We start from the raw sequence: 23,087 nt of genomic DNA on the forward strand, positions 1-23,087 counted from the left end.
GAAGTCAATGGTGAAAGCCATTGCAAATGTGGGCCCATGTGAAGGATGGAACAGCGTCTCCTATCATGACATGCGCACGAAGAGGCTTGTGGATGAGAGTGAGAGAATCGATAGATCTCTCAATCCGGTGTGGGCGGCATGGTCGAAGTATGAGTGTAGCATTCTCTCCGACGGATGGAGTGACCAGCAGAAGAGAGACATCATCAACGTACTTGTCTCTTGTCCTCTCGGCACATACTTTGTGCGGGGCATGGATTCCGGGAAGGCGGGGAGAAAAACATCGGGTGCATTCATATATCGCCGTATCAAGCAAAAGCCATCATGGAGGTAATAAGTTTCAAATTGCACTCAAGTCTTTAAAGTTTAAACTTTAAAGTTTAGGCTTTAGTATATGTGATATGATCATATGTGGCTATATCATGACTCAAGTCTCATACCGCATATGCTCATTGCATCCATTCATGTGCATTGTGACATGTAGGTTGGATCAGAGAACGTGGTGCAAGTCATCACCGACAACGCTTCAAATTGCCGTCGGATGGAGAAGTTGCTCGAGGAGGACTATCCCTCCATAGTATGGACGCCTTGTGCCTCCCATTGCATTTACTTGCTCATGGAGGATATGGGCAAGTTAGTGTGGATGAAGGAAGTAATGACCGAAGCTATCTCTATTGTCACCTTCTTCACCACAAAGGTGAAGGTGCTTGCCATGTTCTATGAACATAGCAAGTTGGAATTGAAGAAGCCTTCATCTACACACTTCACCTGTATGTGGCTCCTCTTGGAGCACCTCCACGATGTGAAATCCTCCCTTCGCCAAACAGTGGTCTCCACTATCCATGGTCTTGCCGCTTTATTGCATCTGGCTTACAAATCAGCCGCCCTCTTCACCAACGTGGAGCTAGTTGAGGCCCGAGATGCTTACTTGCCCAAAGCATTACCAGAGGATCGCCATGGGAAGTTCCTTGAGGAGCTCATAAGCTACAATGACCAAAGGGAAGGAGCCGAGTTTGCATCTACTACCTGTTGGAAGAGGGAATCCCTTGTGAAGCCCCTCTTTTGGTGGGAGACATTTGGGTATGCGCTCTCAAGCCTCCAAAAGGTGGCTTTGAGAATCCTAGCTCAGGATTGCTCTTTGGGTACATGTGAGAGGAACTGGAGTTCCTACTCACTTGTACATACGAAGTTACGCAATCGCTTGAGCACGCAACAGTTAGAGCGGCTAGTGTATTGCTGCGCTAACTTGCGCATGGTGCGCGCAATGCAAAAGATGGAATCGGCGAGACAGGTATAAGTTACAACTTATAAGTTATAAGTTATAAGCATTTAAATTTCAAACTTCAATGTTTATTGAAATTTGAAACTAAATTCTAATACATTGCTTGTCACTTGATCATTGTACAATGTAGGTGAATGTGGCTCACAGGGGGCACTCTTGAGAGTGTAAACAAAGTGCAAGATGAGGAGGAGGAGAGGAGCTATCGAGAGCTCGAGTCGTTTGATCGACGACCTACTTGCACTCGTCATGGGCGTGGAGGTAGTGCTAGAGGAGTGCAAGTAGGAAGCCGTGGATGCACGGTTCGTGGAGGTAGTGCTAGAGGAGTGCAAGTAGGAAGCCGTGGATGCACGGTTCGTGGTGCTTCCAGGGACATAGTGCATACCTATGTGCGGCGTGGTTCGGGTAGCTCCACACTCGCTCTTGCAGATGAGGATGCTCCCTTTGGCTTCTCACATGAGCTTAGAGAGCCTGAGTTTGATGATGAGGGCAACCTTTTTAGCGATGGCGACTTCGGCGAGGCCCACTGATGTGTCCTCTTCTCATGAGGATGATTTCAGCGAGAGCTCTGATAGTGATGCTTTTGTCTAGTCTCTCTTTAGGCCTTGGCTCTAGCCTCTCTTTTTGTACTCGCGCCTAACGCGCATGATCGCATCGCACCTCTATACTTTATGTACTTTTGTTTGTCACTTCAAATTTGTTTTTAATGATATTTTGGTTTGAAACAACTTCTCTAGACTCTACCCTTCCAAATTGAAAATGTCTATGTTTGTAGGTGTTCTTTAATAAAAAAACCGTATTTTATCGTATGGTATCCCAAAATTTCATATCGTACCGAAAATTTCCGTACGGTATCGTATTTTCATACCGTGACAACTATGGCCATGGGAAAGTATTGCAATTATTTTATCATGGATTTCTCTTGTACTCAGCAAGGCAATGATGCTAGTTGGCCCATTGTTGATAGGTTTAGCAAGCCAGCACACTTCTTGCCAGTCAGGAAGACCATTAAGCTTGAGCATATGGTCAAGATATTTGTGGCACAAGTGTTCAAACACCATGGTATGCCTAAATCCATTATGGGGGATAGAGATACTAGGACTACAAGGCTCTTTTGGAGAGCTCTGTTTGACAATATGGGCACTAAGCTGGACTTATTGTGTCAGCTTTTCAGCCCCAAACGGATGGGCAAAGTGAGGCTGCAAATTCAGCTGTGTTGGATGTTCTCAAATGCTATGTTGCAGATCAAAAAAGAGCTTGGGAAAAGTATCTATCGTTGGTAGAGTTTGCATACAACATTACAATGCATGCCGGCACGGGAAAGGCCCCGTTTGAAATGATTAATGGCAAAGTGATATGCTGTCCATCGTACGTACCAAGGATGAGATCTTTGCAGCTGATGAGTATGTCAGAGATCTTGATGTTGCCTTTGCACAAGTGCAGACAGCCATTGCTCGTTCACAAGATAAGCATAAGAGGGTTGCCGACAAGCATAAAAGAGAGGTGGACATCAAAGAGAATGATTGGGTATTGCTGAAATTTGAGAAAGCAAGACTCTATGGGAGGCCAAGAAAGGAGGGAGCATGCCCTAAGCTCTCTACCAGGTATTATGGACTTTTTAACGTGATCAAGGAGATCAATGAGGTTGCTTTCCAACACTACAAGCCTCTTTTGGAGAGCTCTGTTTGACAATATGGGCACTAAGCTGGACTTCTCGTTGGCTTTTCACCCCCAAACGGATGGGCAAAGTGAGGTTGCAAATTTAGCTGTGTTGGATCTTCTCAAATGCTATGTTGAAGATCAGAAAACAGCTTGGGAAAAGTATCTACTGTTGGTAGAGTTTGCATACAATAACACAGTGCATGCCTCCACGGGAAAGAGCCTGTTTGAATTTGTTGATGGCAAAGTGATATTGCCGCCCATCCTACACACTAAGGATGAGTCTAAAAATCTTTGCAATTGATGAGTATGTCAGAGATCTTGATGTTGCCTTTGCACAAGTGCAGACAGCCATTACTCGTTCACAAGATAAGCATAAGAGGGCTGCCGACAAGCATAGAAGAGAGGTGGAATCAAAGAGAATGATTGAGTATTGCTGAAATTTGAGAAAGCAAGACTCCATAAGAGGCCAGGAAAGGAGGGAGCATCCCCTAAGCTCTCTACTAGGTCTACAGTCTTTTTAAGGTGATCAAGTAGATCAATGAGGTTGCTTTCCAAGACTACAAGGAGAGCCGTGTTTGACAATATGGGCAGTTAGCTGGCTTCTTGTCGACTTTTCACCCCCAAACGGATGGGCAAAGTGAGGCTGCAAATTCAGTTGTGTTGGATCTTCTCAAATGCTATGTTGCAGATCAAAAAACAGCTTGGGAAAAGTATCTATCATTTGTAGAGTTTGCATACAATACCATAGTGCATGCCTCCATGGAAAAGGCCTCATTTGAAATTGTTTATGGCAAAGTGATATTGCCGCTCATCCTATGCACTAAGGATGAGATCTTTGCAGTTGACGAGTATGCCAGAGATCTTGATGATGTTGCATTTGCACAAGTGTGGACAACCATTGCACGTTCACAAGATAAGTATAAGAGGGCTGCTGACAAGCATAGAAGAGAGGCGGATATCAAAGAGAATGATTGGGTATTGTTGAAATTTGAAAAAGCAAGACTCTGTAAGAGGCCAAGAAAGGAGGGAGCATGCCCTAAGCTCTCTACCAAGTATTACGGACCTTTTAAGGTGATCAAGAAGATCAATGAGGTTGCTTTCCGGCTTGCATTGCTTGATCGTTGGAGGATTCACAATGCCTTTCATGTGAGTCTATTGCGCAAGTATGTGGGGCCAGAGCTAGAAGAGCCTCTAACAGAAGAGTCGCCAGAGGTTGATGAGGTAGAGGAAGTTATTCAACCTAAACAGATTGTGTTTCACAAGGAGAGAAAGCTACTTGCCAGTAAGCTTTCCAAGAGATACCTTGTGAAGTTCAAGAACTATTTACCTATCGATGCAAAATGGGTTGATGGAGACTACTTCAAAGATTACCCACAGCTTCTTCAAGTGTATTTGGAGGCTTTTCAGTTGAGGCCAACTGTTTAAAAGCTCGGGGGGATGTCACCATTTAGCCACCTAAGTTGTCTTTCCCTATTTCGTGCTAAGGTACGGGAGGCTAGGGAGCTTTGTGCTATTGATGCAAAATGGGTTGATGAAGACTACTTCAAAGATTTCCCACAGCTTCTTCAGGCGTATTTGGAGGCTTTTCAGTTGAGGCCAACTGTTTAAAAGCCGGGGGGGATGTCACCATTTAGCCACCCAAGTTGTCTTTTCCTATTTCATGCTAAGGTATGGGAGGCCATGGAGCTTCTTGTTGCCCGTACTGAGGCTAGGACCTCCATCACCTATGGGTGGCTAGGCCTTGTGTCACTCGTAGTGTGGCCAAGACGTGGAACCCATTGTCAAGGATCTTGGTTTAGATTTCCCACTGAGCCAGTTCCGTGCTCGGGGAGACCTACTATGTACAGGTTCCAGGAATAGGAGATATATCCATTGCATAATGGACGTGCACGCATTTCTGCTTGCTTGAAACTGATTTCCTGTGACTATCTGTTATGACGTGTCCAGTTCATGGGCAGGGGACGCCTACCCATGAACGGTGCGAATGCCCTGTCGTTAGATTGAGTTTGTGGCATGTAAACAAGTGGTAAGTATCATTTCTAACCTTATTTATATTTGCAAAGGTTTTATAACCTTAGGAGTTCACACTCACTTTAAATACCGGGCCGCCCGTTGGCCAGTGCCCGAGGCCTAGTTCCATAACTATTGTCCAGCCAGCTTGGTGGGCACCCTCCCCTCCTTTCTCATCCACGTGAGACCATTTAATGGCTTGGGCAGTGTCCACCCTATACTTAAGGGCACTACCACATGGCAGGAGAGGATTGGACAAACAATTCCCACTGGTGGATTGCCTGGTATCATAATCACCAGCCCAATCTGAATCACTGTATGCATAAAGCTGCAAGCTGCCCCCCTTGGGATAGAACAAACCAAGATCCAAGGTACCCTTAAGATAACGAAAAATGCGTTTGACTGCTTGCCAATGCTTTGTGCCTGGGCTGTGCATGAATTTGCTCAACAAAGACACCCCAAAAGATATGTCTGGCCTCGTGTTACAAAAGTAAATGAGACATCCCACTGCCTGGCTGTAAATGCTGGCCTCAAAAGGCTCTCCAATATCATGCATAGTAAGCCGTACACTTGGTTCTACTGGAGTAGAAATGGGCTTACATTCATCCATGTGAGACCTTTTTAGCAAACTTTTTATGTACTTAGTTTGCTGCATAACAATGCCATCATCTGTATGCATAAACTGTATGCCGAGATAGTAGTGTAAAGACCCCAAATCTGACATATCAAATTCAGCTTTCAAATCAGCTTTGAAATCTGAAATTTGTGCTTTGCTAGTACCTGTAATGAGAATATCATCTACATACAAGATGACTATGAGAATATCGGCATCGGTTTTCCTTACATACAATGTGCTTTCAGCTGGACTATTCACATAACCTTGGCTGGTTAGACGAGCATGTATCCTATCATACTAGGCTCTTGGAGCTTGCTTTAACCCATACAATGCTTTGTGTAACCTACATACTTTATGTTCCTCACCAGGAACTACAAAACCAATGGGCTGATTTACATATACTTCCTCCTGTAAATCCCCATTTAAGAATGCAGTTTTGATGTCCAATTGATGCACTTTCCATCCTTTATGTGCAGCCAATGCAATCACTGACCTTATTGTGATCATTCTCGAAGTAGGAGCAAAAGTCTCCTCATAATTTATTCCCTTTTTCTGGGAGTAGCCTTCAGCCACAAGTCTTGCTTTGTACCTGTCAATAGTGCCATCAGACTTTCTTTTGACTTTGTACATCCACTTTGTTCCAATGACATGCTTGCCTTTAGGCAATTCCACAAGATCCCATGTATTGTTCTTCATGATAGAAGAAATTTTAGCTTGCATAGCTTGCACCCGATGCTCATTCTCATGTGCTTCTTCATAAGAAGAAGGCTCTTGTGAATCAAAGAGACCACCCATTGCTAATGCAGACTCCCCACGATGTATATTCAAAGCATGGCTGGAACTAGCCCTTGTTCTACTTGTGAGTGGAGCTGCAAGTTTGCTTTCTTGCAAAGTTTTCAGCAACCATCTTGGCACTGACTTGGCTGTGTCTATGGCTGTTTGCTCTTCCCTGACAAGATCTTCCACTTCTTCCATAGAAAGGGGCTGAATGGCTGGCTGTTCCACATGTTCTACATGAGGATTTTCTTGTGTAGGGGCTGGCTGATCTGAATCCCCCCTAATTGCAATGGGTAAAAGTCCATCAAACATGTCTTGTATACCTGTATCATTACTTTTATACAAGCTGTACATGGGCTGTTCTGAATTTTCAGCAAATACCACATCTCTACTGGCAAAAATCCTTCGTGTAGTTGGATTATAAAGACGGTATCCTTTGCTCTCATTGTTGTAGCCCACAAAAATGCATTTCATTGCTTTGTCATCTAGCTTTGTTCGGAGTTGTTCTGGCATGTGTGCATATGCCAAACACCCAAATGTACGCATATATCCACTGTTGGCTTTCGGCTATACCAAGCCTCAAATGGTGTTATGGTTTTCAAAGCTTTTGTTGGACACCTGTTCAACACATGAGTTGCACACATTATAGCTTCCATCCAAAATTTGTGAGGCAACTTTTGTGCTTTCACCATGCATCTTGCCATCTCCATGAGAGATCTATTTTTCCTTTCAGCTACACCATTTTGCTGCGGTGTATAAGGCACAGTACATTGGTGTTTGATGCCCTTTTGAAGCATATAATCCTTGAATGCATTTGACATGTATTCTCCACCTCTATCTGAGTGGAGTGTTTGGACTTTACATCCACACATATTTTCACCCATTGCTACAAAGTGTCGAAAGCATGTAAACACATCCGCTAATTTATTCCCTTTTTCTGGAAGTAGCCTTTAGCCACAAGTCTTGCTTTGTACCTGTCAATAGTGCCATCAGACTTTCTTTTGACTTTGTACATCCACTTTGTTCCAATGACATGCTTGCCTTTAGGCAATTCCACAAGATCCCATGTATTGTTCTTCATAATAGAAGAAATTTCAGCTTGCATAGCTTGCACCCGATGCTCATTCTCATGTGCTTCTTCATAAGAAGAAGGCTCTTGTGAATCAAAGAGACCACCCATTGCTAATGCAGACTCCCCACGATGTATATTCAAAGCATGGCTGGAACTAGCCCTTGTTCTACTTGTGAGTGGAGCTGCAAGTTTGCTTTCTTGCAAAGTTTTCAGCAACCATCTTGGCACTGACTTGGCTGTGTCTATGGCTGTTTGCTCTTCCCTGACAAGATCTTCCACTTCTTCCATAGAAGGGGGCTGAATGGCTGGCTGTTCCACATGTTCTACATGAGGATTTTCTTGTGTAGGGACTGGCTGATCTGAATCCCCCCTAATTGCAATGGGTAAAAGTCCATCAAACATGTCTTGTATACCTGTATCATTACTTTTATACAAGCTGTACATGGGCTGTTCTGAATTTTCAGCAAATACCACATCTCTACTGGCAAAAATCCTTCGTGTAGTTGGATTATAAAGACGGTATCCTTTGCTCTCATTGCTGTAGCCCATAAAAATGCATTTCATTGCTTTGTCATCTAGCTTTGTTCGGAGTTGTTCTGGCATGTGTGCATATGCCAAACACCCAAATGTACGCATATATCCACTGTTGGCTTTCGGCTATACCAAGCCTCAAATGGTGTTATGGTTTTCAAAGCTTTTGTTGGTGGACACCTGTTCAACACATGAGTTGCACACATTATAGCTTCCATCCAAAATTTGTGAGGCAACTTTTGTGCTTTCACCATGCATCTTGCCATCTCCATGAGAGATCTATTTTTCCTTTCAGCTACACCATTTTGCTGCGGTGTATAACGCACAGTACATTGGTGTTTGATGCCCTTTTGAAGCATATAATCCTTGAATGCATTTGACATGTATTCTCCACCTCTATCTGAGTGGAGTGTTTGGACTTTACATCCACACATATTTTCACCCATTGCTACAAAGTGTCGAAAGCATGTAAACACATCTGCTTTCGCTTTCAAGGAGTAAGCCCAAGCAAACCTGGAGTAGTCATCAATGAATGTGACGAAGTAAAGATGCCCCCCTATGGATGGTGTCCGCATTGGACCACATACATCACTATGTATGAGCTGTAATTTACTTTCAGCTCTAACAGCTCCATCTTTAGGGAATGGTTTTCGTTGCATCTTTCCCAAAATACACCCCTCACATACATGTCTTGGTGGAGACTCAAGAGGCGGCATATTATCAACCATATGATGCTTCTGCAAAAGCATCAAACTCCGAAAATTTACATGCCTAAAACGAGCATGCCATAGCTCTGCATCATGCATAGCAGGAGTGTGGGCAGCCACTGTATTTGCATCATAAGTACGCTTGTCATAGCTGTCCAGCTTATACAAGCCTTTGTGTCGTGTTCCAGAAGTGACTTTCATAATCCTTTGATGGGTCTTTTACCAAACACTTCCCATCTTCAAATTCAACCTTTAAACCTTGGTCGTTTATGGCTGAGATGGAGAGCAGATTTTTCTTTATCCTTGGAACATACAATACATTTTTCATACAAATATTGGCACCATTGGCTGCAAGAAGTATGACATTGCCAATTCCCTTTACTGGATATGTGGTATGATCTGCACATGATACAGTGCGGCCATTTGAAGCATAAACCAAGTGCTGAAATACATCTTTGCATGAAGTGATGTGGCTCGAAGCACCACTATCACAAGACATATCATTGTCTGAAGCACTTGGTGTGCCACTAGCGCATGTGACCAAAAAAGTGTACTCTTCCTGGATTACATTAGCTGATTGCTGTGCTTTGTCATCAGAAGAGTCTGCTACTGCATTACCTGCTTCTTTCCTTTTCTCTTTTGCAATCCGCTTCCTACATTCACTGATGTAGTGTCCAGGCTTATGGCAGTAGTGACATTTGCCCTTCTTTTGGGCTTGTTTGCATCCCCTTTGTCAGACTTTTCACCACCAGAAGAGGGATGTCCATGACTAGCCTTGCTAGATTGTTGTCCCCCATGCTTAAAGCTCTTTGCTTTACCCTTATCCTTGGTTGTAAATGCCGATAAGTTTGCTCTTGTTTGCTCCTCCTGCAAGAGTAAACCCACCAGCTCTTCAAAAGTGACGAGATCACCACCTCCTCTCATTTAGAGGTTGAGAGAGGTGTGAAAGCCCAAGTAGGAAGGTGGTAAAGAATGAAGAGTGTTGGTGACCATCTATCTGTCTGGGATAACCTCATCAATGTTGAGCAATTGTTCCTGCAAATCTTTCATTTTGGTGAGATGATCTGCCATGGAGTCACCCTCATCCATAGAAAGAAGATCCAATTGCCTCTTCAAGTAGGCAACTCTTGTCTCGTTGCGTACCTGATACATTGCTTCCAATGTGTCCCATGCAAGCTTCGATGTCTTGCAAGAACGAATGTGCGGAATAATAGTCCTTTTCACTGAAAGGGCTATCAATGACATGGCCTGTGCATCTCTAGAGTCCCATCTCTTCTGCTCGTGTGGGAGCAGGTTCTACATCAGGAGCTCTTTGAGCACCTCCCCTTTGAGGCGTGGCTGGCTGCATGGTAAGTGGGCGTGTGTCATCACCACACACGATGCCCCAAAGCCCTTTGGCTACCAGCAAATTACGGATCATGAAACTCGAGAGGGAGTAGTTAGATCCATCCAACTTGTCCTCCTGGGTGAACACACCAAATACATCTGTAGCATTCTGTGCCATGTCAACAAAATATACCTGCAAGCAAACCAAGCACCAATGTGCACTGCCAGGCAATCAAATGTCCTGTGCAAATGTATGCCTGCAAACCAAAGCAAGTGTAAACCTGCACCAAATTGTCCAATTACACACAATGTGTATACATACGCGACAAATCACAGATGTAATGCTCAATTACATGCTCCAATATGAAAATCCCCAATTTTTATGCACTCCAATCGCTTCAATGTGCTTTTAATTGGCCAATTTCCACAGAAGCCCCAAATTTTTGCAACTGAAAGAGGCTCAATTTGCTGATTTTGACCTCAATTTGGAAAACCCCCAAATTCCAAACCAAACAAATTGAATGGCACCACCTGCAATTTTTCTGGCGGAGGGTAACCTTTGGCAAACCCCAAAAGATTGCTGAACTTGCACCAGAATACCTGCAACCTTTTTATTTTTTATTTTTATTTATTCTGAAATAAAAGTACTTGCAGGCTAGTGCGTGGATGGCATAGTACGGAATGGGCCTGGCGTCAGTCGGCCAGGTACAGAAACATGGAGAGGGCACACGCGAACGGGCAGTACACGGACGTGGAGCACTGGTGGTACACGGACGTGGAGCAGGTCCAAGCGTGCAGAGGGCACACGCGAGTTGGCTGATGCAGGTACTCAGCACATATAGACGGCGGGACCGAATTGGAGGCCGGATGGTGTCAGACGGGTAGTTCAGAGTCGTCCGGCAATTGAATTGAACTGGAGTTGGCTGGCGGCAGGACTGAACTGCAAGAGCCGGCACACTCAACGGGCGGAGGCCTCCGGGCGTCAGTGGCCACAAACGGGGTGGCGGTTCCCTGTGCAGTAGGCGAGCGCTAGAAATAGGAGGCGTAGTGGGACGGCGAGCGGCGGTTCTCTCTCCACCAGAGATGCTGGCGTGGAGTATGTCGGAACCAGAGCCGCTGACGGAGTCCGCCTGCCGAGGGGCGGCGGTGGCGCTCCCTGCACTAGTGCCGCCTGTTGTAGACGCTTGGGACGGAGGCGCCGTCCGCGGGCTGAGCGGCGGCGGTTTGCTGTCCACTAGTGCCGCCGGTTCTAGGCGGCAGGGGCGGCCAAGTCTGGTGGACGGAAGGTGGTCCATCGACAGACAGAAATGAGGGAAATTCACAGCGACGGACAAAACCGACGGAATGTCGCTGAGTTGGCTGCAGATTTTCCAGGGGCAGAATTCCAGGGCCAGCTCCCAGCTGTGATACCAGTTGTTGGTGTAGGACTCACACACTCTACACACACAAACCTGCACATTAGGGTTAGGTGTAGGATAGAGAAGCTCACACACAGAAATGAGAGAGAGAGAGAGAGAGAGCCAAAAGTGTGGTATCCACAAAATGCAAGTCAACCCTTGCATGTGTGCCACATCCATATAATATAGAAGTGCAAAATATTATATGTAGAGTGTCCTTTCACACTTGATATCCAAGGGGAAAAACCACATGGGAAAAAGTGTCCTTGGTTAAGCCCTGTTCACACATAGCACTACCATAAGTGAGCATATGCCTACATGCAAGTACTAAAAAACTAGAAGGTACACGTAGTACCTTGGTTGTCTAAGGTGTGGTGACGATGTATGTCAATCACCGTGCATGGACCATCAGGAGGGCTGCCTCAACTTTGCCAACACGATAGAGTGTGGTATCGATGGTTTGCTCCTGATCATGCAGCAAGAGAACATAAAGAAGCCGAAAATGGAGATTTCAGAAAGTATGAAGACTATGGAGTCTTCGGTGTCATCAAGGAAGCTGCCAATAAAAGATTTGTGAAGGTATTTTGGATTTTACCTCAATAATTTTTTGGTTTGAGCATGGAAGAATGCTCAATGTAAAGAAGGGGTGATGATTTATGGGATGAGAGAATCCCATGGCTCTCGAAAGTTAGCCAAGAGCATGTGTGGAGTGAAAGGCTTGTCCAAGCAAGGGACAAGTATTGTGGGCAAGGAAAGGAGCCCATGAATGTGCACATCGTCCTTATCGAGGTCTGATTCCCTCAAGGGGACCCCATGCATCTCCACTAGGGTTACTAAGGTGTCGAAGAGCCATGCCCTAGTATTACCTGCTTGGAAGTTGTTTGAAAGCACTCTCTCTTGATGAGGAGGGCTAGAGCTGCGTAGCTTCTCATCAATCTCTGCGGGGCCATTGGGTGCATGGTGAAAATTGGGCTGGAGAAGGTGGCTCCAACATATGTATCTCTAATGTCTTCCATGTAGGTGAACCAAATCTTGGAATCCACAATAAAACATGTTTCGTCATTTTGAAACCTCTGAAACGTTTTGAAGCAAAACGTTTCTAAAAAACCTTGAAACCTCTTGACTAGTGATGTTTCGAATTGTTATTATTATTATTTTCCCTTGAGTGAATCCTTCTGTAGTAGCAACTTGAGTGTCCACTTGGATCCCCATCACCCATAAACTTTTGCACAAGTTGTAGCAATGTTAATTCATCTGTATTGGTCTTTGCGGTTGTGCGAAGGTGGCTTGGTCTCCTTGCTTGAAGGCAGTTACAATTATCGTCGCAAACGGCTTGGATGCGACTGGGGAACTTGTAGGGGTTTGAACTTGAGTAGATCCTTCTGGATTGGCAACTTGAAGGTGGCTTGGTCTCCCGCATGAAGGCAGTTGCAATTATGGCCGCAAATGGCCTGGATGCCACTGGGGTGCTTGCAAGGATTTGGAGCTCTCACCACTGGATTAGAATCCTACATCACTAGGCTACAAATCCATTGGTTGTTTTACCCAAATTTGTAGGTCGTGTTTTTTTAAATCTTTTTTTCTCCGCTTTTGTTCACATTTCTTTGTCCACCTGATTCGCACTCATAGGCACATGAAAACCCATTTTGTCTGTCCCTTACGAAAAAATGAAACAATGAAACGGGCAAAAGTTTTGAAACGAAATGAAACACTCTCAATCGAAACGCATTTCACCCAATTTGGATTAAAAAAAAAAGCTTATTCTTCTCTTCTTTTTGTTTTCCTTTCCTTTACTTTTTTTTTTCTTTTTTCAATTGGCCCTTGGCCCAAGATCCTCCCATAGTTACAAATTACACCGCCCATAGACAGCTGCCCGTAGGCGCTTATTTATACACCCGTAGGCGATGCCGCCAAGGAAGCATTGAGGGGGGTTTTGAACCTAGGTCTTCTTGGTCCTAGGCATTTAAATACCTTCACCACTTGGGCTATCACCTCATTAGCTCTTTCCCTTTACTTTCTTCTCCTCTCCATCTCAATTTTCTTTAAAAAACCCATAAAGACGAAACATTTCTCGTGACTACATGTAGTGGTCCTCATATTTGGTTTCTTTTTCAATTTCCTCTAATTTCACACCCAGTTATTGTTGAAACTTCTTATTACAAGTATTTCACTAGCTCAATTTATAAATCCCAATTTCATACTTTCAACTTCAATGGGCGAAACACCATTTTGCCCAGATTTGACTTGGTCAATTTCACCTAATTTCACACTCAATTGTTAAAATTTTCTACGAGTGTTCCACTAGCTCTTCAAGTTCTCACTTTCTTTCAAATTCTAAATCCAATTTCATACTTCAGTCCGAATTGCACCTAATTTCACACGCAACTGTTGAAGTTTCCTTTAATTTCTTTCATTTCTCACTCTCCCAATTTATAAACCCCAATTTCATACATCGCATCTAATTTCATACCCAAATGTTGAAATTTCTTACAATTTTCTTGATTTCTCACTTTTCCCAATCCCAATTTGATTTGATAAGCGTCACTTCGAAACCTTTCCGTTTCGTCCATAGAGACGAAATAAAACGAAACAAACATGTTGAAATGATGAAACAACGAAACAAACAAAATGTTTCTTGTAACTATGTTCGCGCTGTCGAGCCCCTTGTTTGGGGCCATCAGAGGAGACATGACCCAAGTTGCGACATCTGCAATCTGCACTGTAGGGAGCTACTCCTAGATCCTCTCCTTCCTTCGCCTGCTCTTCCTCTCCTTCTCCTTCGCTTCTCTCTTCTCCTTTCTCCCTTTTTCCACTTCCTCTCTTCTTCCCCTTTCTCTATTCTTAGTCTTCTCCTCTTTTTCTTTTCTTTTCAAGAAAAGATTTAAACATGGATTAATGCTAAGAATGAGAGATTAATGCTAATCAAAACTTCGCAAGACTTAGTAGAGAAGAGAGAGACCTATTTATATTGTATATCGCCAAAACATGCTATAGTGACGACAACAATCTGGATCTTGACTTAGATCCTACTTATGCATACCTATCTCTGATGCATACAAAGGTGACATGCTATACTGACAACAATAATCTGGATCTTGACTTAGATCCTACTTATGCATACCTATCTTTGATGCATACCCAAAAGCCTTTTATTGTGTTCTTATTGTGCCCAACTTGTGCCCCAATCATGTCCTTGGCACTTGTGGACACCTATTGGGCTGCCATAACCGCGCCAAACAGGACATACTCTGCCACGTACTTTACCGGCTGCAAGTAAGAAGCACGCCCATCTGGCACTCACATGGATGATGCACGTGACTATATAGGACATGTAACATCGGATGCCAAGTACCTATCAGAAGTTGTGGTGCATTCGGAGATCTTCTGATGTTCTCTGCATACTTGTGTCTTGAGGGTCTAGCTCCAATATCAAAATGGAGTCTCCAAAAGTCATTAAGTGAACCTGATGGCTCTCCGTCTTTGCATTGAAATCTCCTAGTATCTGCTCATAGTGTGCTGTTATAATTCTAGGTGGCCATGTTTAGTCTTGTGATGGTCTCATAGACCCTGCACCCCTATTTGGGGCAATGATCTGTAATAGTGACTCACCATACCTGTAGAAATTATTGCCCAATACTGATTTGGGGGGGGGGGAGAGAGAGAGAGAGAGAGAGGGAGGGATTTATTTGTGCTGATACTTCATGTGCAACAGGTCAAGAAACATGTCAAAAGAACAGAAACCCATGAGGGTGGTATATTCAGCAAAGAGGCTCCTTTGCATGTTTCCAATGTGCAGCTTCTTGATCCTGTCACAGGGTAAACTACATGATGAGGATTATGCTTTGTTAAGTTACAATCGTATTACAATTTGATCTAATCTTTTTCTTTTTCTTTTTTAAGATCACCATGCAAGGCTGGTTATAGGTTTCTAGAAGATGGAACAAAAGTTCGTGTCTCAAGGGGTATAGGGACATCAGGCAGCATAATTACACGCCCAGAAATTCTCAAGGAGAGGAGGAAACCACGCATTACGGAATGTATGAGCCCTCCCGTTGTGCGATTCAAAGGTGGTTGTGTTGATTTATGTTTTCCAGCAGACATACAGCTTCCCTACATGATGTGTACTACTACCTGGCTTTTGCAGGTGGGCCCCGGGATACACCCAAGGAAGAAGTCATGCGAAGAACCTATGATCCCTTTGAGGATGGAAAGAAAGGCTTGCCTGTGCTTTTGAAATACCAATAGAGCGAGACTCTTGCAAAACTTCGCCTTTCTTGGAAGTTTCCAACTGAGTGTATAGAGTGAGGTCCTTGTTGATGAGAGTTTTAAGGGAAGGTTTTAAAAGATGTTTTTACTAAGAATGGGGTGCTTAGCATCTTGTTACTTTTTCTTGAAGGTTCAGTATGGTAATCATCCATTTAATGACCATGTCTGATTATTTGTAGTCTCCAAGCTCAGTCCTAGATGATGTAGGATGCACATGTCCAATGTTATGAGCGTACATCACGTGAGGGCCTTTGAGCAACTCTATAAACAATGATAACTAGTCCCTACATGAAGGGTTCTGGGCGCATGTGAATGGTTAGAGAGGGAGAGATGCATTTACAAATAAATGCGTGAAATAGTACAACCCTCAATTCGACGAGTAATCAGAATTTCCTATTGAGTCCCTCACCTCATGACAAGATATGCAATGCATTGGCAAACCAGATGTAGTCTAGGGCTTTGTGATGGCTTAACATCTTTGCGCAATAATGTGGATTCAATAAAAATCTTTGTCTCTATAATAAAGCTATGCAAATTTCATTTAAAATAGGCATTTGGCGAAAGAGTGCAGTTGGCAAAAGAGAGGCTGCATCTGGGTGACAGCATTGGGCATATCAAAGGAGGGAAGCATAGAAATGCTTGATACGTCTTTTCTTTGAAAGCATTGTTACATATTACACTCTTACTCTCTCTCTACATCTCTCGCCTCTCTCTCTCTCTCTCTCTCCATCACGGAGTTCCACCTGCCATAGCTGACAACCTAACCCTAGCTTGGCTAGTCCTTCATTCGGTATCAGACCTTCGTTTTTTTAAAAGGGTTCTGTTGTCACCTTTGCTTCGTCCATCATCGACCAAAACACCATCAATACGTTCTGTGACAGGCACACTTCATTGCCTCTTATTCTTCAATCACATCATTTGCTTATGCTCGGTTCACTTGCTGCTCCTTCGTGCTTTCGCCTCTCTTGCGTAGAAGAGCTAAGCCGCCTCCTGTGCAGGGCCTTGTCTACAGCCATTTTACCGGTCCCGTAGTCTAACCACTGCACATGTGCCTTCTCCAACTATTGTCCAACGTATCTCTATTGGTAGCTGATGCTACACCTTCAGCACGATGCCCGTCGCCTGATAGTACCTGCAGAGTCGCAAGGTCAAAAAATTTGGGCATTTTTTATTTCATGCCGAAAATCATCTAATTGAAGCTTCCCAATCCATAAAAAATTTAGGGCTTTCATGAATTTTGGGCAAAATCTTCAAATTAAATCGTGTAAAAATTTGGGGTTTTGGCAAAAATTGAGTCTCATGCATTTCTCAAATACGGAGAAAACACCGAGTTGGAGCTCTTGCATACGCAAAAATTTGGGCCTTTTTAAAAAATGGAGCGCTCTGCATCAAACTAGAGTTGCGACATCGACAAAAACTTCAGATTTCTTCTGCACAACTCAATTTGTGCGACTTCAGGTTTTCTGCCCTGGCCTCAAAGCCTAAAGTGATGCTTGCATAGCTCAATCTTGTGTTTGGCAACCTTGAGGATCATATCCTTTGTGAAGGTGGAGGTGGTGAGGTGGGGATCTGGAGGTGGGGGTAGAGGTTGTTGATGGGTGATATGACAGGGAGAGTGCGTAGGAGGGTCATGTGTTTGGACAAGTGATAGGTGTGGGGGGCAATGTTCTCGGAGGTTCCTCCAAGCCCCTTTTCACTTGGGCCCTTAGAAGAGTCGGTATAATTCATCCTCTTTCCTAGCTTAGAACCTTGTTTCTTGCATTTGTGAGGCGTTGAGAAATCTGTTGTGCTTCGTACTTCGTGTGCACCTCATGCTTAAGATGAGAACGTGTGGCTTGGCATTTGTCATCATACCAATAGTTCTGGGACAGAGAAGCGAAGAGTGGCCTAGTGATAGATTGTCGTCTATAGATGAAAGAAGTGGCAGATTTGTGGAGAATGCTTGTGAGCTACAATGTGAGGGCGCGTAGGTGGACATAAGGATCAACATCTTAGAGGTGGTGGGAGATGTGGTTTGAGTAAAGAGGATTGAGCTTATGATGAAAATGGACTTGGGTGTAATGTGAGATGAGGGGTGATGGCGGGGGGATCGGTGATGTGCAAGTATGAGTGAAAGAGATGTAGGCATGATCGGCTTCAAAGGGGGGTGCTTGGACGGAGTAGGGGAGGTGTGCCAAATTTGGAGATCCATGGTGTTGGTACCTCTTCAGTAAGGGAACGAGGTGAGGATGTCAAAGGAGAGCCATCAAGACATCCCATTATAGATAACAAGAACATGTGTAGCTCTCAGCTCTAGGAAATGTCTCCCATACTGCGACCTCCTCACGGTCTTGTGATGATCTCTGTAACCCCATGTTAGTGATGTCCAGCTCCTCTAATTTAATAGGGTCGTCTAGATCAAAGAGTGGGACTTAACGACTCCTTGTCTTGGCATTGAAGTCCTTGAGCAAGAGGAATTCTCAGCTATGAGAACTCCATGATATCCCCATATAGTGTTAAGTAGGGTGACTGGCCATGCTGTGCTCCGCACCCAAGGATACCGTCCATCCTCGTCCTTTCGGTTGATGTTGATAGTTTGTTGGAGGTGGGGTCTAAAAAGGATAGATACCCCATCGAGCCATGTTCTCCTCAATGTGCAGGTCTCACCTTGAAAAGTTGACTCCCACTTGAACCCGGCTATGTATTGGAAACCCCTCTCAAGGTTCTGATAAGCTCTGTATAGAAAATGACATCCTTACCTGTGAGAGTCTCACTCAAACCTCCTGAATCTAACCACAAGGTGCCAGTTCGTGTCCCTATTTGGGGCGATGCTCAGTGATAATGTTATAATCATCTTTGTACATCACCCACTTGCTGCTTTGTGGCCCTCATAAACTATCACCATCGCTTCTCGCCCCGCAGGTGTGCCACCTGAGCTGGGGTGAGATCATTCCCTATGTAAACTTGTGTGCCATCATTGAAGGTAGCCTGCCTACCCAAGAAGGTATGTCTGCTAGTGAAATCGCATAAACTAATGATAAGGGGCCATTCTCGTGTCATGTCCTTCCCTGCTCTCCATGTATTTGTGAGTGGGGGTTTTCCCATTTACGTCCAGCATTTGGCAGAGTGCCAAAGCTTTTGCCTTGCGGGAAGTTCCCATGGCTTTCTTGCATTTTTTCTCCTCTAGGGTCTCATGTAAAATGCTTTGTGTGGGTTTGTGCCCCTTCACTATCTCCACCCGGTCTTTTTTAGAAGTATGCAGATGTTCCCTTAGCTTGCCATTTATAGCCTTGAGCTGCTCCATATCCGTTCTCAAGCTCACGTGAATCTAGCTCCCCTTCTTCCATGGTGTGGCATTTAACAATGACCTTCACAGCCTCCATCTTTGCCCTAAGTTCCCTATCAGTGGGGCAGGTTTCAAGGTTGGCTATGTTTCTTTCAGGTCTTGGATTTCCTCCTCCCATTGACTTAGCTTTGCTTCCAGCTCTGTAGTTTGGTCATTTTTTTCTTGGGTTTTCTTGTGTAGGCCTTCTAGCTTACACACACACATACGCACACACACACATGCACGCACGCACGCACGCACGCACGCACACACACACGCACGCACACACACACACACACACACACACACACACACACACACACATAGAGAGAGTATATCATTGCCTTCTTCTTCCTTGCGGTCAGCTCATTTGGTGGAGAATGACACGGCTATATATTGGATGCGGGTACTCCAAGCTACACCTGTGGTTCGGAGTACATCACATGGTGGCCATGTGGCCATTTGTAAAGTAATTTTGGTAATATATCTTCTATTACAAAAAAAAGAGAGTATATCATTGCCTTCTAAGGTCCAATTTTGCAAGCATGTCTATAGAGGATAAGATGTTCGTGTAGTCTTCATTTGAGTGCTTCATGGTGATGTAACAATTCCTGTTAAAAGTTGCAATGGCAATAGTGTTTGCTTTAGATCCATTTTGGTTTTCCCACAGATAGCTAAACATTGTTGTTAATGAAATGCTTAATTTACAAGCAGATCTACAAGGCACTTATATAATGTGAGTTGAAAACCCACTTGTCTCAATGCTTTTTTGTTATCTTTGTCAACGCACATGCTAAGTTTTAACTCCACGGCAGAGTCCACACCTCTGCTTTTTTTATTTTTTGTTTATATTGCTCTTGGTGGGCGCACTTGGTCATGGCCTCGCTCCATGCTTGTATCTTATATAGGAATACTGCCACCCATCGTTGACCTATAGAGGGGAGGCCTAAAATCTTCTTTAAAAAAGTACTGTGAGAGGCTTTTGATTTCATGTGATGTTCATCATCGAAGGATGGCATGTCTTTCAGTTTCAAACCCATATGCAAATTTGGCATACTTGTAACATCTGATCCTCGTGATTGCCTTCTCTTTGAAGTGATGTGTGTATCATGACACTCTAATTTGACCCATGAAATTTTGAAGTGTATGCAGCACGTGCGCACCCAAGCATTTGATGAAATGCATCTACCATGAACATAAATCTATCTATCTATTAACCATGGACAACCAAGGCACAAGGAGAGGAGAGAAAAATAAATCCTAGATTTCTAAAAAATAAGAGGAAAAAATCCCTTCGATTGACCCTTTGTATTCCGATTGACCCTTTGTATTCCATTCCTACGTTTCGCTTCTTAATGTCTTTTACATACTGAGCAACGCGTGGGTTGAGCACTACTAATAATTATTGTCGATACAAGCTCCTCCTTGAGAGTAGGTTTCTCGTTTTATCGTTATCTTACAGATTTGCATTTGTCAAAGTGCCATCTCTAATAACTCCATGAAATTTTTAAATATTTAGTGTATGTGGCTACCTTTGTATTCTTATGGTGGTAATGTGTTTGAGGAGAGACCATGTGTTCTTCATCTTGATGATTTGGCATATCAAATATTTGTTTACTTTTTACCATTAGGAGGACCTGAGGAACCCCTAATCAAAAGTGATGATGGAGAATTAATGAGGGAATACCATTTGGTTTGAAATTTCTATCATTTTGGCTGCTACTTTTTGTCCCCATATCCTCATATGTCTCTTTGTTGTTAGTCAAATGGGCTTATGTATTTCCTAGGCACTTACCTTTTGGGAATAGTATCTCACTCCATCTAGCTCAACACACCATTTCAAACCCTCCTTTTCCTACCTCTTTTTTTTTTAACTCTTTCATGTGTATGTGTGCATGCATGTGTGTTGTGTTGGTGTGAGTTTTGCACACCACAAGAGCATGCACAAAAAAATAGGGGTGTATAACTACACTATAAGATTTAAAGAAACAAAGAGTGTGCACAACAAGTAAGGGGTGTGGAGAAGAGATTGAGAAACAAACATGTTCATAATTGTAAAGGGCGGTGGAGAAGGAAAGATCATCAAAAGAAGTACACAAATAGCTGAAGAACGTGATAGGTGCCAAGAGAGGAGAGGTCTGTATAAGAAGAAATATCAACAAATGTATCTCATAAAAATAGTGGACTAGAGATAGATGTGGAGAGAGAGTGTAAAGTAAGAAAGAAAGTTCTATTGATGTCTACAAGATTAAATGTTCAATGAGAACAAAAGTGTTACAACATATCCATGAAGTGACTAAATAATTAAAAACCAACTAGATTTGACACAATAATGTGAGGAAAGGAATGTGGATCCTTGGCATCCCTAGTAGTTGTATAGAGGCTCTCTACATTCATTGCACGTGGAGGGGCACTCTCATGCCTTCGAAGGATGTTGTTGAGCGGAGCATCTCCTCATACTAGTGGATCTTGTGAGTGTCTGGCTCATTACACCTAGATCACTTTGTCAAGGAGACATATGTGAGGTGAGGTAGCATATAACTACAAATGTTGGTCAATCTAGTAGGGGCATCTAGGTTAGAGTTCTTTTGTGGTCATCAGTGGGGGTCTCCACCATGGGTCAAATAAAAGAAGCTTGCGATGGAGGGTTGTGAGGTATTCGGGATTTGAATTTGTGCCCATTTGTAGACACTGAGCCACATGCCTCCCTAAAGAGGCAATGGAACCTTCCTCATATTTCATGGTACATTGGGCCTGTGAAAAGATGTTGCTCCTTTCTAGTGAATAAAATCAGCAAATCCTCTTCTCTTAGGAGTGCTTGTGTTGCTTGCCCGATCTCTACCCTCATGAGAGATGTGATGAGACTTTGATATGGCCAATCACGATCTATAAAGATATCCAAGATATTGAATTAAGCCATCCTTTCTGACCCTTAACTACATCTTTGAGGAAGTTGAAGTGGAGGATCCATTCATGTGACGTGGGTCTTTAGTGTGAATCTCGGCTAATTGCTAAACGATTCCAATGCCCTTTCTTGAGCTCTTATCTTGTCTACATTTTTTAATGCTATGCACATGTCTTAATCAGAAGCACTTATGCACACCTATATTGCCTAAATATATTGAGTATTGAAGTGTTTTTTGAGCCAAAAATGCCTATGAAGGGCCAAATAGAATATGTAAAAACCTATTATTGATAATGCTTCTCTCTTTCTCTCTCTCCCCCCCCCCTCTCTCTCTCTCTCTCTCTCTCTCTCTCTCTCTCTCTCTCTCTCTCTCTCTCTCTACACAGAGGTTTTCTCTAGACTCGATGGTAGTAGATGCACTCTTCCAGATAGTCACATACCACCATCAATACTACCAAGGGTTTCCCTAGAGTCCTTGAGACAGCTAGCACTTTTGAGGGCCTCCTTGGGGTATGGTATGCCTGAGTTTCCACTTGGTTCTTAGGACTCTCCAACCCCTTCTCTAGCTCTTTCAAACGGACACCGACCGGGTTATTTGGCTAGATCTTTGAGAGCATACCCGCACTACATAATATGGGTCACACCTTCAAATCTCCCATTGAAGATGCACTTCTACAAACATCACTTCCTCGGACTCACAAAGGATGGATTCATGTAGTAACCAAGCTACCCCAGTGTTCACATGTCACATGCCATGTGGATTGCGATTGGCTTGATATACATGTTTCATCCCACGGCCTCATAATGGAGATAAGGAGAGCTAAGCATGTTGAGTGTGTTGGGAGCTTATACGACGGAGACCCAAGGAGGAGAGGATCTGTCGACTAGACCACATATGTCATTGCCTAGTGTACTATGAGATCCACATCAGGTTTCAATTTTTGTTCCATGAGGGATTTGGCCCACTTTTGAGGATCATTGGCTTCTCAGACCAGTGTTGCCTAGGGCTCTTCTTACTCAAGATCTGCAATTATAGGGACACTTTCTTGAGAGAGCTTCCACCCTAGAAACTTAGACCCCTTCCTTGCCAGCCATCACCAGCTTCTTACTACGGACCCAAGATTGCATGGACCAACTTCGGGTTGTTCTGTGGACCCATCTTTCCTGAGAGTAGTTACCTTGGATCAGGTCTCCACATTCAAGTGTGCCCAATGTCCCTGGCCCCCCGAACATCGGCT

At 43.8% G+C, this 23,087-nt stretch overlaps 1 protein-coding gene across 4 annotated transcripts in view; it reads left to right on the plus strand.

The window, feature by feature from the left end:
* Positions 1 to 15,800, plus strand: part of LOC147625192 (KOW domain-containing protein) — a 50,978-nt gene extending 35,178 nt beyond the window's left edge. For all 4 annotated transcript variants that reach the window (XM_086818959.1, XM_086818956.1, XM_086818957.1 and 1 more), the window contains exons 4-6: positions 15,087 to 15,190; positions 15,275 to 15,411; positions 15,519 to 15,800. In XM_086818959.1, the coding sequence (XP_086675085.1) occupies positions 15,087 to 15,190; positions 15,275 to 15,411; positions 15,519 to 15,619 (342 nt within the window). In that variant the 3' untranslated portion in view covers positions 15,620 to 15,800. The remainder of the gene's footprint in view (positions 1 to 15,086; positions 15,191 to 15,274; positions 15,412 to 15,518) is intronic.
* Positions 15,801 to 23,087: the final 7,287 nt, after the last annotated feature.

This window comes from Cibotium barometz, chromosome 24 (genome assembly GCF_041138505.1).
Source record: "Cibotium barometz isolate CiBa-2024 chromosome 24, ASM4113850v1, whole genome shotgun sequence".
NCBI classification, from domain to species: domain Eukaryota; kingdom Viridiplantae; phylum Streptophyta; class Polypodiopsida; order Cyatheales; family Cibotiaceae; genus Cibotium; species Cibotium barometz.